A 14867-nucleotide genomic window follows, 5' to 3' on the forward strand; every position below is an offset into this window, starting at 1 on the left:
CCGGACGTTGAGAGTACGGCGGAATTGCCTCTCTGGAAACCGGTGAAAACGTCACAAGGACAAGTCCAATCAGGGAGCCTTTGGCGACTGGCGAGGCGTACACTGCAGCTTGCGTCGGGAAGTTGTGGAGATCTGTGGTCGGCTTGTGGGATGTCGGAATGCCATTTCTGGGTCAACGCAGAACGTGCTCGTAAATTCGTACAGCCAGATTGTAAGACCGTGTTCCACGCGACATGACCGCGTTAGATCTCACACTCATAAGCGAAAATTGCCGCACCAATTGAGGACTTTTCACTAAATATACCGCGATGCGAACGCGAAGCAGGTGAGTTCGGGGACAATCGTCTGTGCTGCGCTCCCATTGGTGTACCTGGCTACGTCACCACATGATGTTACTATCGCTGGGGCTTCCTTGGATGCAGAGTCAGTGCGAATCTTCAAAACTCCTTTCTTGAACACGTAATCCGTTCTCGGAAGATAAATTCTACAAAACACAGGCTGCGAAGGGGTGCAAAACATTACTGTATCGGTCTCATACACACGTCTCCGGATGCGATAGTGGATGCGATAGTAGATGCGATAGATAGGATTTAGTCCGTTGTGTCAAATCTGGTGTCTTTAGAATCCTACTGAATTGATGCCATTGCAATCCACGCGTCCCACACTGTGTTCCCCCAACGTATCGTTTCTCTATATGGGAAGCGGAAGAATCAATCAATAATTTCTACTTTTGAGAAACACGACGTATACGCAGTGCCCAATCTATCATCGTGTTCGGCAGCATCGCTGCCCGACGGTCGACTCCCGTCTCCTCACAACAGCTGCACTCCCCCGCACTTCCTCCCAGAACTTCGTGGGATTATTGGTAAGGATGACGTCACTCCGTGTCGGGCATGGGAGCGCCAATCAGGTGGCTCGTGGCGTGACGTCAACCGGCACGGCCGAGGAGCCAGACTGTTGCGGTAAGTTCTACCGCGTGCCCGTAGCCAGCGAATATTTAGTGGCCAATGAGAACTCTTCTTCATTCAATATCACAACAGCAGTTTCATGGACGGAAAAGGAGGGGGAGGGGTTGAGAGACACCCCTTCCTGCTGCTTTTCTGGCTTGTTTTGGACCTTCTATTTTGGGGGTGTTGCTTGGTTTGGGGGTGAATTAGTGGTGGGGGAAGGGGCTGGGAAAATTCTTGAGCATGCCTCCTCGTCAAGTCTACTACCCCGACTGCTCTACTCATGGTCCTAATTCGAAGTAAATATCTCCGGATATACCATCTCAAAGCTACGTGTATCACACTGTGCCTTGTAAGTTGTCATCCGTTCAAGAACTCGCTTCTTTTCATGCGCGGACAACGTTCATTCTAGTTGTACATACTAATGCTCGCACTCATCAATGCCATGTGGGTCCACTCAAGTTTGAAGCTTCTGACGAGTGTCCCTCCAGCTTCCCAAAGAACTGCCTAAATATACATCCCTCATGACACTTACATGAATCATTTCCCTTGACAAAGGATTCAGAGCCGACAGAAAGACGGAACGATTATAAATATGTCCAAAGACGTGAATGTAAGCCTCGCGTAGGTCACAGCGTTATCTGGGCTATCATCACAGGCTTGACAAGCGCTATCACATTTGACTCGCAGGTGCGTGGCACCCAGCGCGACACAAGAAAACCACCTTGTTGAGCTGCCTATTCTTCACTGTGTAAACGCGGTGCAAAGGGCTAGGTATAAAATATCAAAGGTATTATTACTATTATATTTTACTATTATAAAGTTAAAAGTTATAATCGAACACATGTCACGCTTTCGGCTTTATAGCGTCGTAACCAACAGAAAATGTAGTGGTTAGTCCAAACAAGTAGCTTTCCAACAGCACCGGCGCCTTCGAGAAGAGACATGCACAAGCGCAGTTGCGGATCCAAGTGTAATTATTATTATTATTTTTTTCTTGGGAGGGAGATCGCCCCCTTAAAAAAAACGTTAGTTTATACACTGGGTTTCCCTCTCTACCTCTTTCCCCCACTACGCGCTTCGACAAAGAACCGCCCCATTTTTTAAAAATTATCTGTTAGCGCCGCGAAGCAACTGTGGCTATGAGCGGCGTACAGATGTGGACAGATGGAGAGAGGACAGTAGGAAGTAGTGGGGTTAGTATGCGTCCTGGGACGACTTCATGGGGAACTGGGCCAACATTCGTCTGGAAGGCCTGCCGAAAAATCCGGGCAAAACCTCAGACAGCGCAGCCGGTGCGAGGATTCGAACCCGAGTCACGTAGTTGTAGGTGGCACTTTTTTTTTTAATGAAAAATCTATGAGAGACCCAGTTATGCCGTTTGGGTGTCTAACATATTTGGCCTGGCGGACATCTTTCCTAGCCGGTCGCGTCAGTGTTCGATGACTAATTAACTAAAACCCGATAATTAATATCATTAACGATTTTTAGGAAAAACAGATGGAAGGATTAACACGTAGTGTTAATCCTGCCATCTCAGTTAGTAGTCGTAGTCGAAAGCTATTCCAGCTGTCAGCGATTTCGAAATGTTTCTGTGCTTCAAGATACGAGCAGTTTTTGTTTGCTATGCAAATGAGCCGCAACCGAATCTGTGCGCTCAAGGTGCGTCGGAAGGGAAGTTCTCATTTTTCCTTCGGTAGTCAATGGGTGCGTTTTTTTATTCTACCCGGGTAGCCCCCGGGTTACGCACCACGTGACCCGAGCGAGATGTCATGTGACCTGTGGGTACGTACCCCCGTTTAGAAATTATCGCCCATTACGAGTTACGTTCGTCTCAGCGAACGTGGCGGCAGAGGCAGACGACGTTTTTGACGAGGACATGATTGTAGAAGTTGCAGCACTTGTGCTGCTTGACGCATTTGACGAAGGAGAAGATAATGACAAAGGAAGAAAAAGGCATGCATCCAACGAAACAACAGTCGTGCTAAAGCCACCGAAATATGCTCGGAATCCGAAAGTTAAAAGACGCGGGACTCTCACTTGACGTCGTGTGACGTCATAACCCTCTGCTACCCACCTGCTGAGCTGGGTCAGTGAGAGTAGGTACCCAGAGTAACCCTCGAGCGACGAGAGTTGAATTTTCGCAAGTAGGTTATGACGTCACTTCCGTCACCCTCCATTTTCTTTTCACCAAGGAAGGGTTACCCCCGAGTTACCCGGGTAGAATAAGAAAACGCACCCAATGGCTGTAACAACTCTCACGCACATGGCATCCGGGCCTTGGCTGAGGGTGTAACAGCACTGAAGGGATAAACAGGTCGGCGTTGTAGATACGATCCGTCTTGTGTTGTGTTCCGCTATCAGTTTAAAAAAAAGCCTTTGACCCCACAAGGGAAAATGGGAACTCCCCTTCCGGGGAAACTTGAGTGTGGTGGGCAAGAAGAGGGAAAAAATGCGTCGACTGAGAGGCTGATAAAGCTGATAGTGCACACCAGCACGCTTTCCGCGGTGACATTACGTAAACAGTGACGTAGTGTCGCGGGTAGTCTATAAGAAAGGACGCGCCTCACTATTGGACGGATGACATGACGTGGCAGACCCGGCAGCCGAGGAAAGGAGGAGCTTTCTGACACACAGCATTGAAAGCTCTCTTGCGCACCAGGATTAGGTTAAGTTTACATTCATACTTGGTTGATCCTGAAGAAAAGAAAAGGCACGCTTCACATTCCTGTTAGCATAGCTTCATATACTTGTTAGGTGTCGCATGAAAAGCGAGAGCAGAAGCTCATGTAAGATCACACTTTCATTGCACCAAGACGGCGAGAACCCACTCAAAACTCACACAATGCTTAAACACTACACCGACATCTCCTGGAGGTTTCTGAACAACAGATTATCAAGAACAGAAATACCAGAGATTCCCCCATCAGGTTTCAAGCACTGCTCTTCACAGGTCCAGAAATCAAAAACTATACATAGGGTATCCAGGACAGTGAGCACGGGTGGAACATGTAATCCTGTATTCTGTTGTTATGGCAAAATTCCACAGAGTATCAACAAGCCACCACCAACATTTATCCTTACCTATGTCCCCTCTTTTCACTTAAACATTTTCGTGAATTACTGAGGCTAGGGGGTGCGAATATTCGTTCTCGAGTTCAAATCTAATATCAATCACTCGAAATATTCGATTCGCGAATGGAATATCCAATATTCGTCTTCCCGAATATTCGACACTTCTCCGAATATGAGCGACACCACGCCGAAAGTGGGCTTCACCTGATGCGTCCCTGCATGAGGTGAAGCCTGCTTTACGAAATTTCCAGTGCCGCAGAACCATTACTGTTTGTTTGTTTAGCTTAAGATAACGTTAGCCCAAGTTAATTGTGTATGCTTTGTCTGAGGCAGCGTCCCTGAGATGCGCGCTTTAACGATGCGGGCGGGGGATTCTGATCAGACGCTTGGGGTGGATGCCTTTAAAAGGTTAACTCTTAAATAATGCGTGCGGTCCATGAACAAAAAGGGTGCTTTAAAGACGTCCCTTCAAAGGCGTACTTTCAAAATTTCAGCAGCGCAACTTCCCCAGGAGAGACACACGCACTTCAGCAAAGAATTTAAGGGATGTTCGTGGCAAAGCTGAGGCAGGACGCCAATTTGTTTGTTTCACAAGTGACCTGTGGACGTTTGAAGCAATTACAGCCTCATCTATGTAACATGCCACTGCCTGACACAAAATTTTGAAATCAAGATAATTACCTCAGTAAGGGGTAGACTCACCTGAAAAGCAGGAAACACTGTTATGCAAAATTAAAGAGTAGGGGCTTTCCCAATTCCAGGGGCTGTGTGCAATATGTATAGGGCCTTTTCTATCTGGGGTAAAACCTGGTAAAACCAACTTTTTACACGATGGAAATTGATGGTCTGAGGCTGGAACACAGAAGAAAGGACAACGCGCAAAGCGTTCTTAGTGCCTAAGAACGCCCTGGACCAGTAATCCAGATGATGTGGGTTCGAGTACTGCAGCTGGCTAACCTTTTCAGTGACTTCCTTCTTTCTTTCAGTTTTTTGACACACTTGGAAGATGTCACGCGATTGACACACCATCTCTCTAGCTTTCAGTCCTTTCAGTTGTGATCAATGGCAAAGTAGCACACTCTCCACTTTCCACATGTGCCATGCGTGCCGCGCTCAGTCTTTCTGTCGACATCGTGCAGATGATAAAACTGCTGTGGATGAAAATGAAGCGTAAAACTTAGGAAAAGTGCTTCATGAGGGCTGGATTTATTCAACCATCCCTGGATTGTGAGGCCAGATAGGACACTGTAAGGGACTAGGGTGGTTGCGATAATGATGAACGCCTCTGGGAGAAAAGCTGCGGCTGGTAAACTTACAGAAGGTTGCAGAAGGTTTTGAAAGCTTTACGACTGTCGACTGTGCAAGTGATAGCGCATTTAAGCGACGAAGTCATCGTTCCCTAGGTATGGCCTGCATTAGTAGTTCACAGACTTTCTGACAGCCTCCCACCCAATTCCACCCGGTGCCACAATGGCGGCGGCGGCGTTTGCTTCATGATTTCGTGCAGGGGAGTGGGTTGACGCGACCTGTGCCACCGTCTACAAACAAACAATGTACAGTCGCCGTCCGATTTTTCGGACTCGGCGGGGATCGCCCAAAAGCCTGAATAATCAAGCAGTCCGAAAAAATGAATTTCACTTCAAAGTCAACTTTGCTAAGCACTAGTAGGCTGAAAAAATTTGTCAATACTTTCCTAACGGATTTTGAACTCTGCCTGATAACATCAGCTTCTATTTCCCGAAGCCACACTTCGTCACTGTACACTGACGGAGGCACCGCCATCACCACCATTCAGCAAGTCGACTTCACCTAACGCCTGCGTGTTTTAGGTGAAGCTCGCTTTACAGCACTGTCGCGCGACGCCCGGGCGGACAGCAGTGCTGGGCCTTTTCAATCGTGCCGTTGGCAAAAAATGGGGACGCAAAAGCGTTACGATAAACCTCTTCTACTCAGAGGAATGGAAAATGAAGAATCACTGTCTGTTTTCTGGCCTCAATATTTTAGTTGGTTGAATTCTTTGATACGAATTTCGGATGATGCCAATATTTTTCGTCACCCCAAGAGAGAGATTCGCTGGTTGGGCAAACAAAGTGCGGAATATCGAGCGAAGGGGCTGTACGGCGTCCGAAATTTTGAACGTTCTTATACATCAACTCTATGGGGCCCGTGGCCGTTCCGCGAACGAGTCCGAATAATCGAACATGACTGATCGAACGATAACTGATCAATTTCACGTAACCTTCTTGCACGTTTTGACGTAGCTACCATTTCCAGCCATCTACGCATATAACGAACTTCAGATATGACGAATACATTGCACATGACAGTCGAGTTCTTTATAAGCGAGAAATAGTGTGTCACACTTCCTATGTTGCAGTGCTGCTTTAGAAGGCATACTTCATGTAAACCTGCTGTAGTTGCAACTACAATTTGCTGCTCCGACTATTTGCACGTACAAAAAATATTTATTTACAATATGATACAATGCAGTTTTGTTTACCAGGTAAAAGGTGCACGCTCCCTCAATAAACGAACCCCGAGCTGCTGCCATTCTGCTTGGCGAATCCATAGCTCTTGCGCTGTATCAAGACAACTCATTATTGCAGCTCCCTTCCATGTCGTGATTCTTGGGTCCATTTCCTGCAAAACAGCATGCAGAGCAGCTGCTGATTAGGATGTGCTGCAGCAGGAACATTTTACGAGGGAACGGAAAGTGTGAATTAGGGTGGGTTCACACGAGAGCCGCATCCCCGGGATAAGTGCGAGGCAGGCAGCAACGTCACGTGGACGGAGGAGTCCCCATCCCCGCCATGCAATCACATGGGACGAGGGATGGGAGCGGATAAGTCCGTCCCCAACAACACTTATCAGACTGCGTGAACGAGTTTTCTGACTTTTCTGCACTGGGATTGAACAGAAAAAATTAAATTTTGTTCGTTGGTGTACATTGCCATCTCCAGCACTCCACAATGCAGGGAACCACTGCGCTAGCGAAATAAAAACTGTCGTTGATGACAACAGTTATTTGGCGGGCGACGCCTTTGCGTAGGAACCGTGTTGCCGTGCCGCGGAATCATAAAATGTCCCCTTCGTTGATGAGAGAGAACTCAAACTGCACTGAGTTTTGACCGAAGGAAACAGACAACTGTCAGTTCTCGAGTCTGGACACGTAGTAAAAGCTATTTACAGTACAAAGCGACATATGCATATGCAGACCCTGTTACAATGATAATACAGTCGCCGACCGATTTTTCAGACATGCTCGATTATTCGGACTCGTTCGCGGAACGGCCGCGGGTCCCATAGAGTTAATGTATAAGAACGTCCAAAATTTCGGACGCCGTGCAGCCCCAATCGCTCGATATTTCGGACTCTGTTTGCCCAATCAGCAAATTTCTCTCTTGGGGTGAAGGAAAATATTGAGGCAAAAAAATAGGCAATGATTGTTCATTTCCCATCCCTCTGAGTAGAAGAGGTCCGCTTTCGCGTCTTCGTTTTTGGCCAACGGCTTGATTCAAAAGGACGCGCTGTCCGCCCGAGAGTCGCGCGACAGCGCTGTAAAGCGAGCTTCAGTTAAAGCACGCATGCGTTAGGTGAAGCCGACTTGTGGACTTGATGACAGCGGTGCTTCTGTCAGTGTAGAGTGACGAAATGTCGCTTCGCGAAATAGAAGCTGATGTTATCAGGCAGAGCTGGAAGCGCGTTAGGAAAGCATCGACAAATTTTTCCAGCCTGGTAGTACTTAGTAAAGTTTATTTTGAAGCGAAATTCGTTTTTCGGACTTTGGCGCGATCCCCGCCGAGTCCGAAAAATCGGACGGCGACTGTAGTCATAATTATAATTTATCTGTTGTTGTTGTATGTACAGTAAGATCACATTTCGACGCCGTGCTGTAGTGGGTAGTCTAATTGGGGGCCCGCTTGTTCGTAGCAAAATCCTCGTTTTCCACATTTTTTTCCTGTTTCCTGAAGGCCCGTACACGATTCCTCTTTTTTATTACGCGGTTCTTCGAATCTCCTCTGCGTCAGCGGTCAGAGCTGTAAACAGCCTGTCGAAAGAAGAAAAAAAAACAGTCAAAAGACGTTGCTCCGTCCTCAAGTCCCTCGTCAACACGGGGACCATTTGTGGGTCGGAGACGAATGGTCCGTGGTGGGATTCCGGTCCTCCGCCGACCGGAGAAGACGCACATTTTGAAGACATTGGCTCTTACGTTTACACCCTCCGCGGAATTATCCCGGGGATGCGTCCCTCGTGTGAACACACCCTTAGGCTAAAGCACCGTTTGAGTTAGGAGGGTCTTCAATACTACATTGAAAAAGTACAGTGAAACCCGCGTATAACGATATTGACGGTAATCGCGAATTCCATCGTTATACGGGGTACATCGCTAAACGAGGGCTGACCTAAATAACGCGTCCCCGAAAAGTCGCGCGCCACCCCGCGTGTAGCAAAAGAAAAAGAAACAGATGCTAAAAAAAAAAAAAGAAACGCGAAGCTGTGTGACATCGCAGTGGCTTGGGAAAACAGCGATCAGACCTCGTGTAGGGAACCAGACAACATAGCAGGACAACTTCTGGCAACACTACACATCACCATTCCGCAAGTCGGCTTCACCTAACGCCTGCGTGCTCTAGGAGAAGCTCGATTTAGAACACTGTCGCGCGACTCGCGGGTGGAAAGCACGTGCTAGGCCATTTGAATGATCTCGCGAATTTGAGCAGCATTGGCCAAATACGGAGACATAAAAGCGTTACCACCTACCTCTTTCACTGACAGTATTGGAAAATGAACAGTCGCTGTCTATTTTCTTGCCTCAATTTTTATTTTGGTTTAATTCTTTTGATGTGAATTTCGGATGATACGAATTTTTTCCGCTACCCCGTGAGATTCGTAGCATCGAGACTCTACTGTATCTTATCGCGGCGAAAATCGCCGCGTGGTTACGCGCACGGGACAGCGTCCAATATCGTTATACAAATACTCGGAACCGCGGTCTCCATCGCTATACGCGGGTCGTTTCCCCATAGAACCAATGTAGATTTTGACGGTAAAATCATGAACCATCGTTTTATAGGGATATCGTTATACGCGATATCGCTATCCGCGGGTTTTACTGTACCTGGAACACCCCTTTCTGAAGTGGAATTTCTTTAATGGTTGGACAGTAGAGTAAAAACCGGGACTAGTGTACCCGAAAGGAAAAGGAAAAAGATAAGGAAAGGAAAGGAAAAGGAAAAAACTGGGAGGACGACACATAGGATGTTTGACGCTTCGAGCGGATGCTCTTCATCAGAAAAAGGGGAAACAGAAAGCTAGTGTCAGAAGATGTTCAACATACTGCCCAGCCTGCAAGAGGGCTGCACGTGAACGTGTTACCAGGTGAGATAACATGTTCACTGACTAACTGCAAAACATGCATGCTGCTGCATGCTGCTCTGCAAAGTTAAGGATTTCATGAGATGCTTAGGGTATACAGCAACAAATTTGATTTCCAGCAGACCTTTGGCCTTGTGATGATGTCGATTTGCTCTGCTCTGTACATAATGGGGATCTGCACAGAGAGCCTATTTTGAAGCCAAGTGTGAATACCAGGGAACATGGAGCCTCCACCAACAACAAGGATGCAGCTGAACATCTTCCTCTTCAGATCGTCAGAGTCTGGAATGAGAAAGCACAGCATTATGGTTAGGAGAGTCCAACAGCGAGTGAACGAAAACGTCCTTCATACAGCTGAACCACTCTCGGAAAGCGGTGTGATATTGGAATTGTGTTAGTCACAGAGTTAGTCAGCCAGTATCGTTTAACTGTGCCAACACTCTCTAGTCACTGGCAATATCTAATCCGTCGGGCAGATCAAAACTTCAACACTGGGCACTCCTCTCAAAATGCTTCCTGTGGTCCTCTTGTTCTTCTTCTCCTTGACTTTGTTGTAGCGATGCTGTTCCAAAAACTACAAGCAACTCTTTAACTGAACTGGAGGGGACACTAGAAGACGAGTCACCAGCATACAACCCCATTTCAAGGTCAAAGGGGAAATATGCCGGGACACAGTTGGAAATTACAAACCACAACCTAAGCGATCTTAAAGGGGTTGCGACCAGTCGTCCCAGGTTATCCGAGATAAATGTAAACGACGGTTCTTTGCACCGATATGAACGTGCATTGAAAGTTTCACAATGAGTAGGGCAATAGAAGCGGACAAAATGGGCACCACAAATACTGAAACTCATGCAGCTTTGACATCACAGCCCTCGCCACTGCCAGTGAGGCAGTGTGTGAGAAGTCACATGCTTACTGAAGCCAATGGGAATGGACGCAACTCTGAGCTCTGTGATATTCACTGTGGGAGAGTATCGCCCCTGGGGATGAAACTCCTCATTCATTATTTCCAAAAACAGTTGTTGTTGTTTTGTGTACTCCTATGACAGCGAATGCCGTCTGTCGCCTAGAATCATTTTATACCCGCTGAAAGATTTTTCATCATCTACAGAGTTAAAAGGAATTGACAAATACTTGATCGCAATAGACGCTACCTTCGGAGCAAGCGCCCGCATTCCGTTCCAAAACCCAATTACCCAAATTACTCGCATAATTTGCGCACTTTTCCTCCTAAAAAAAGTCGGGAAAAGTTTGGGGTGCGCAAATCGCACGGGAACGTTCGTTACAATATTGAAATGACGCAAAATTTCAAAATTTTAGTATGCCGGTCTTTAAGGCTCTTTAGGCCGGTATTTAGGCTCTCAGTAGAGCCGATATTCACGTTATCACTGCACTGCGCGAGCGCAAAAGAAGTACCTAAATACTGCGCAACCACCAACAGTCGAGAGGCAAAATGCCGGCCCACTACCGCTTCTATACCGGTGAGATACGTTGAGACTCTGTTGGAAGACGCCGCTAGTCGCACTTGACAACCGAAAGCATGCTATGTTCGCCAACATTGTTATGTTCTGTTGTAAGGTTTGTCATAGAGAGTTTGTCAAGTGTTTCTTTCCGCATTTTGCGGTTTGAGTCACAGTATCGTCCATCGCTTCAGTTGACCATCACCTGAAAGTGTGCGCAAATGAAACAAAAGCACTGCAATAACTTTGGTAACACTGATGGCGTTGCACAAAAGCAATCGCCACAGTCACTAAGTCGTGCTTGCCACATATGTGCACGCGAAAACGCAGGTGTGCAAATTATGCAATTTTTTGTTTTCTTGTCAGTTTTAGAGGTGCACAAATTATGCGACGGCGCAGAATATGCAAGTAAATACGTCGAAGGGTCACATGTACCTGGGAGCAGTTGGGAGCGTGCAAAGCATGTGTCTTTATCTGATGCTCTTTTGCATGAGCGTGCAATACTTCTCCTGATATGCTATATGTCGTAGTAACCATTCACATCACGCCAATCACGTCATCCTTCGACACAATCAATTTCCACAAAATTTCATGCAAAATAAGGAATTCCACAAAATTCTGTGCCAGACGAAGGATTCCACAATGAACTCCGGAGCGGAAAAACCAGGGTCTTATGCATTATTGTGATGCATGTCAGATAGCCTCTGAAAAACAGGCTCTCTGAAACTGATATGGCATTGAACAACTTACCACAACGGTCAACACACTGTATGATGGCCTGGTCGATCCCAAGCAACTGATCACACTGAAATTCTCCATCGTTATCTCGCATAGTTGCAGAAGAAGCTACAGATGCTGCTTCAGGAGCCACGACATCGTCGTCGTCCAGGCCAGCCTGTCCCATCTGGCTGTCGTCTAGTTGAGATGCTGCGTCGGATGCTTGGGAACCGTCGACAACTTCTCTGGCTCCTCGCCTCTGGGAAGTATAAGCCACAATGATGCGCACGTGTAGAGAACATGAGAAAATGAGAACTACAAGAACATGTAGACTTCTCATAATACCTAGAAGCCAAGTTAGTGACAAAAAAAGGATAACTCAGCCATGGCAGGTACAGTAGCACTAATGTGCTACAGACATCACCACACTTGCTCCTGCATGTTCCCTTCACACTTTTTAGCAGATGGCTTGCACAGCAAGACAGTAGCGCAGTAGAATTACACCCAATAATCACAGCATCAAATAAGCACATCAGCCAATAAAGAGACATTCTACTGATGTATCTACCGAAGGAACACCAGCAATGCACTAGGTCCTCTACCTGCACCACTGTGCCAATGTAAGCAAAGATGTTTCTGCTCTGTCGAGGTCATAGATTTACTGAGATAGCCTTTAGGTAGATTAAACGTTACTTGCTTGCTATTGTTGCTATTGTTGCTAAACGTTGCTATTGTGCTTCAGTCTCTTGTGTGTTATGAACCAACCTGCACTTTTCCCAAATAATTTATTTGAGAAAGTGCCCTTCGATCCGATCAGGTTTCCGCGAAATTCCGTGCAAAATAAGGGATTCCACGATGAATTCCGGATTCCACAAAATTTCGCGGAATTGCAGAAAAACAGGGGCCTTATGCATCATAGGGAGCCGTGAAAACGTGCACAATGGACAGCATTGCGAGAGGCCAACCGTTTGGCAACAGTAAAGGATGTCGTTCCAGCACTTCGGAATATTGTGGGAAAAGGTTGTTGTCCCATCATTGGTGAAGTTCATATGCATATGCCTCCTGGCACTGGATTCGGATGCTCAAGCATCAGAACAATTCTGTCAGGTCGGCTTCATTATGGAAAGGTCTGTGCAAGATGGATGCCAAGTTTGCTCAGTGATGTTCCTGAGCAACAATGGACAAATTCAGCTCTAATTTTTCTGAAAAGGCATCAAAGGGACCGGAGGTGCATTCCTTGAACACATCGCTACTGTTAATTAAACGTGGGTGGATGAGATATGGATGCAATATTCAATGGGCTCTTTTGTAAAGAAACAGACATTCACGAACGCGTTCAGCGGAGTATTCCATGTGAATGTAACCGGCTGTGGTGACACCACTCTGCAAAAGTACACGAAACTCTGTTAAACGGAAATTTTGGATAAACGGATAACTTAGGATAAATTGGATAAATTTTGGTACGTTTCCTAAACGTACAATGATAACAATCTTCGGATAATTGAAACAACCCGTTTTGTGCACTTCGGGTAAGCCGAACAGAGTGGAGGAACCGAGGTGCCAATGAACCTGGCAGACTACCATTCACGTCTCACAACCCGCACGGAAGTCATAGCTGGTGCAATACAATCTAGCAGTCACTTGTACAATGTTAGGCTTAGCTCGTGTCCACGTGTCCTCATGAAGCCTGTCAAGAAACAGTCCCGGAAATGGCTTTTGCTATCGTCAATGTCGCGAATAATTCAAGGACATGATCATGTGAGCGAATCAAAAACAGAAATTGTGAAATTTGATACACAAAAGTCAACGCTGTCGTCTTAACAGGCCGCGCATTGAATGAGGATGTGGACGATGCCACATGATACTGACAGGTAATATCGGTCTGCTCTGCGACAAAATCTTGCCCATTCCTGGAGTAAATTTTCCCAATAACTCTGGTCTCCCTCCAAATCTGCGCATGCAGTGGAGGGAGGCAAAGGGGAGCCAGTCCTTCATATGTTGTAGAAGGGCCCCTTGATAATGCAGTCTGCCACTGGGTGGACTGTGTCCTTGATTGCACGGCCTATAAAACTGTTGTCGGGGCAGTACCCTTTGCAATGCTTCTCCTGGGAAGATTTTTTCCCAATATGGGAAACCTGGATACGGGAAAAGGATGCAAAAAAAGGATGCGCTGTTTGCCCGCTGGACAGAAGGATAATCCACATTGTAGACGATTGAACTGTGCGTGAAATTTTTTCCGAGCCTCAGGCATGTATGCATATTTCGTAAAAAAGCAATCGCAAAATGTGGAGAGAACAGCCATTAACTCTTTTTTTTTTCTCTTGCTACACACGGTAGTGAAGATTGATGATCTTGAAATAAAGTTGCATTTCATGAAATCAGTGTACTTTGCTTAAATGAAGCTTCTGATAAATGGAACAAGACTTCCATTCCCTCAGAGTTCCGTTTAAGAGGAGTCCACCGTAGACCACTGCCACACGCTTGCCGTGCTGGTGGGAACATGTATAACGACGTCACGTCCTCTTTTTCCCGTTTGCTATCCGATGCTGTCTTTAGCTTTCTTTACTTGGTTATGCAGATGTGGGTACTTTACAGGGCCAGGAAATCACGAATATTACTCACCTGCGTTTGAATCAGATAGTTTTCATCATGAGGATCTTCAGGGTCGCCAGGATTCCTGTGCTGGACACGAACTTGTTTCGGTCCCGTCAAGCCCAATATATCAGGACGAAACAATGCCAGTGGCGCTATTAAGCATTCGTCTCCAACCTGAAATTATGTATCAGAGTGCTGTAAGCCACGGTGGCAGTGTGGGCAACTCTCATGCTCAGGCTTTTCGCATCATAAATGTTAAGTCGAGTCTTCCATTAGTTTGTCCGCATTTATGCTATTTTTTCTGACAAGTACTGATGCTAATTACATACAGACCCTTGTGTGCTGGAGTTGAACTCCATAAAACTTGTTTTTACTCCCGATTTGCATCATTAATACCTTGTGTAAAATCCAAATATACACAAAAGAGAACTAGACAATGTGTAAATGAAGCTTCTCCACCAGACATATACCCAATATAGCTAGAGCATGAAGTTTTCAGGAAATATTTTTTTTCCCTATTCGGGGTGTACGAATCGGGGAGATAAACATGTGCTCTAAATTCATGCAAATTTTGGTGGAAAACCCTCCGGTATGCTAAATTCGAGGAGAAATCTGGCTCTATTACACAAACGGACTGTGCTGGTTTGGTACAAACGTTGATGTAATTGCATTTGCTGCCAAACAAGCTAGTGTG

At 46.3% G+C, this 14867-nt stretch overlaps 1 protein-coding gene across 2 annotated transcripts in view; it reads right to left on the reverse strand.

Moving 5' to 3' along the window:
* Window positions 1-6467: 6467 nt before the first annotated feature.
* LOC135388835 (actin-related protein 8-like) overlaps window positions 6468-14867 on the reverse strand; it is a 39159-nt gene continuing 30759 nt past the window's right edge. Inside the window, exons 12-15 of one of the 2 annotated variants that reach the window (XM_064618679.1) lie at window positions 14201-14347; window positions 11612-11837; window positions 9523-9680; window positions 6468-6662 (exon numbers count right to left, since the gene is read on the reverse strand). In XM_064618679.1, the coding sequence (XP_064474749.1) occupies window positions 6519-6662; window positions 9523-9680; window positions 11612-11837; window positions 14201-14347 (675 nt within the window). In that variant the 3' untranslated portion in view covers window positions 6468-6518. The other variant, XM_064618680.1, reaches the window with a different exon arrangement.

This window comes from Ornithodoros turicata, chromosome 3, assembly GCF_037126465.1.
Source record: "Ornithodoros turicata isolate Travis chromosome 3, ASM3712646v1, whole genome shotgun sequence".
Taxonomy (NCBI): domain Eukaryota; kingdom Metazoa; phylum Arthropoda; class Arachnida; order Ixodida; family Argasidae; genus Ornithodoros; species Ornithodoros turicata.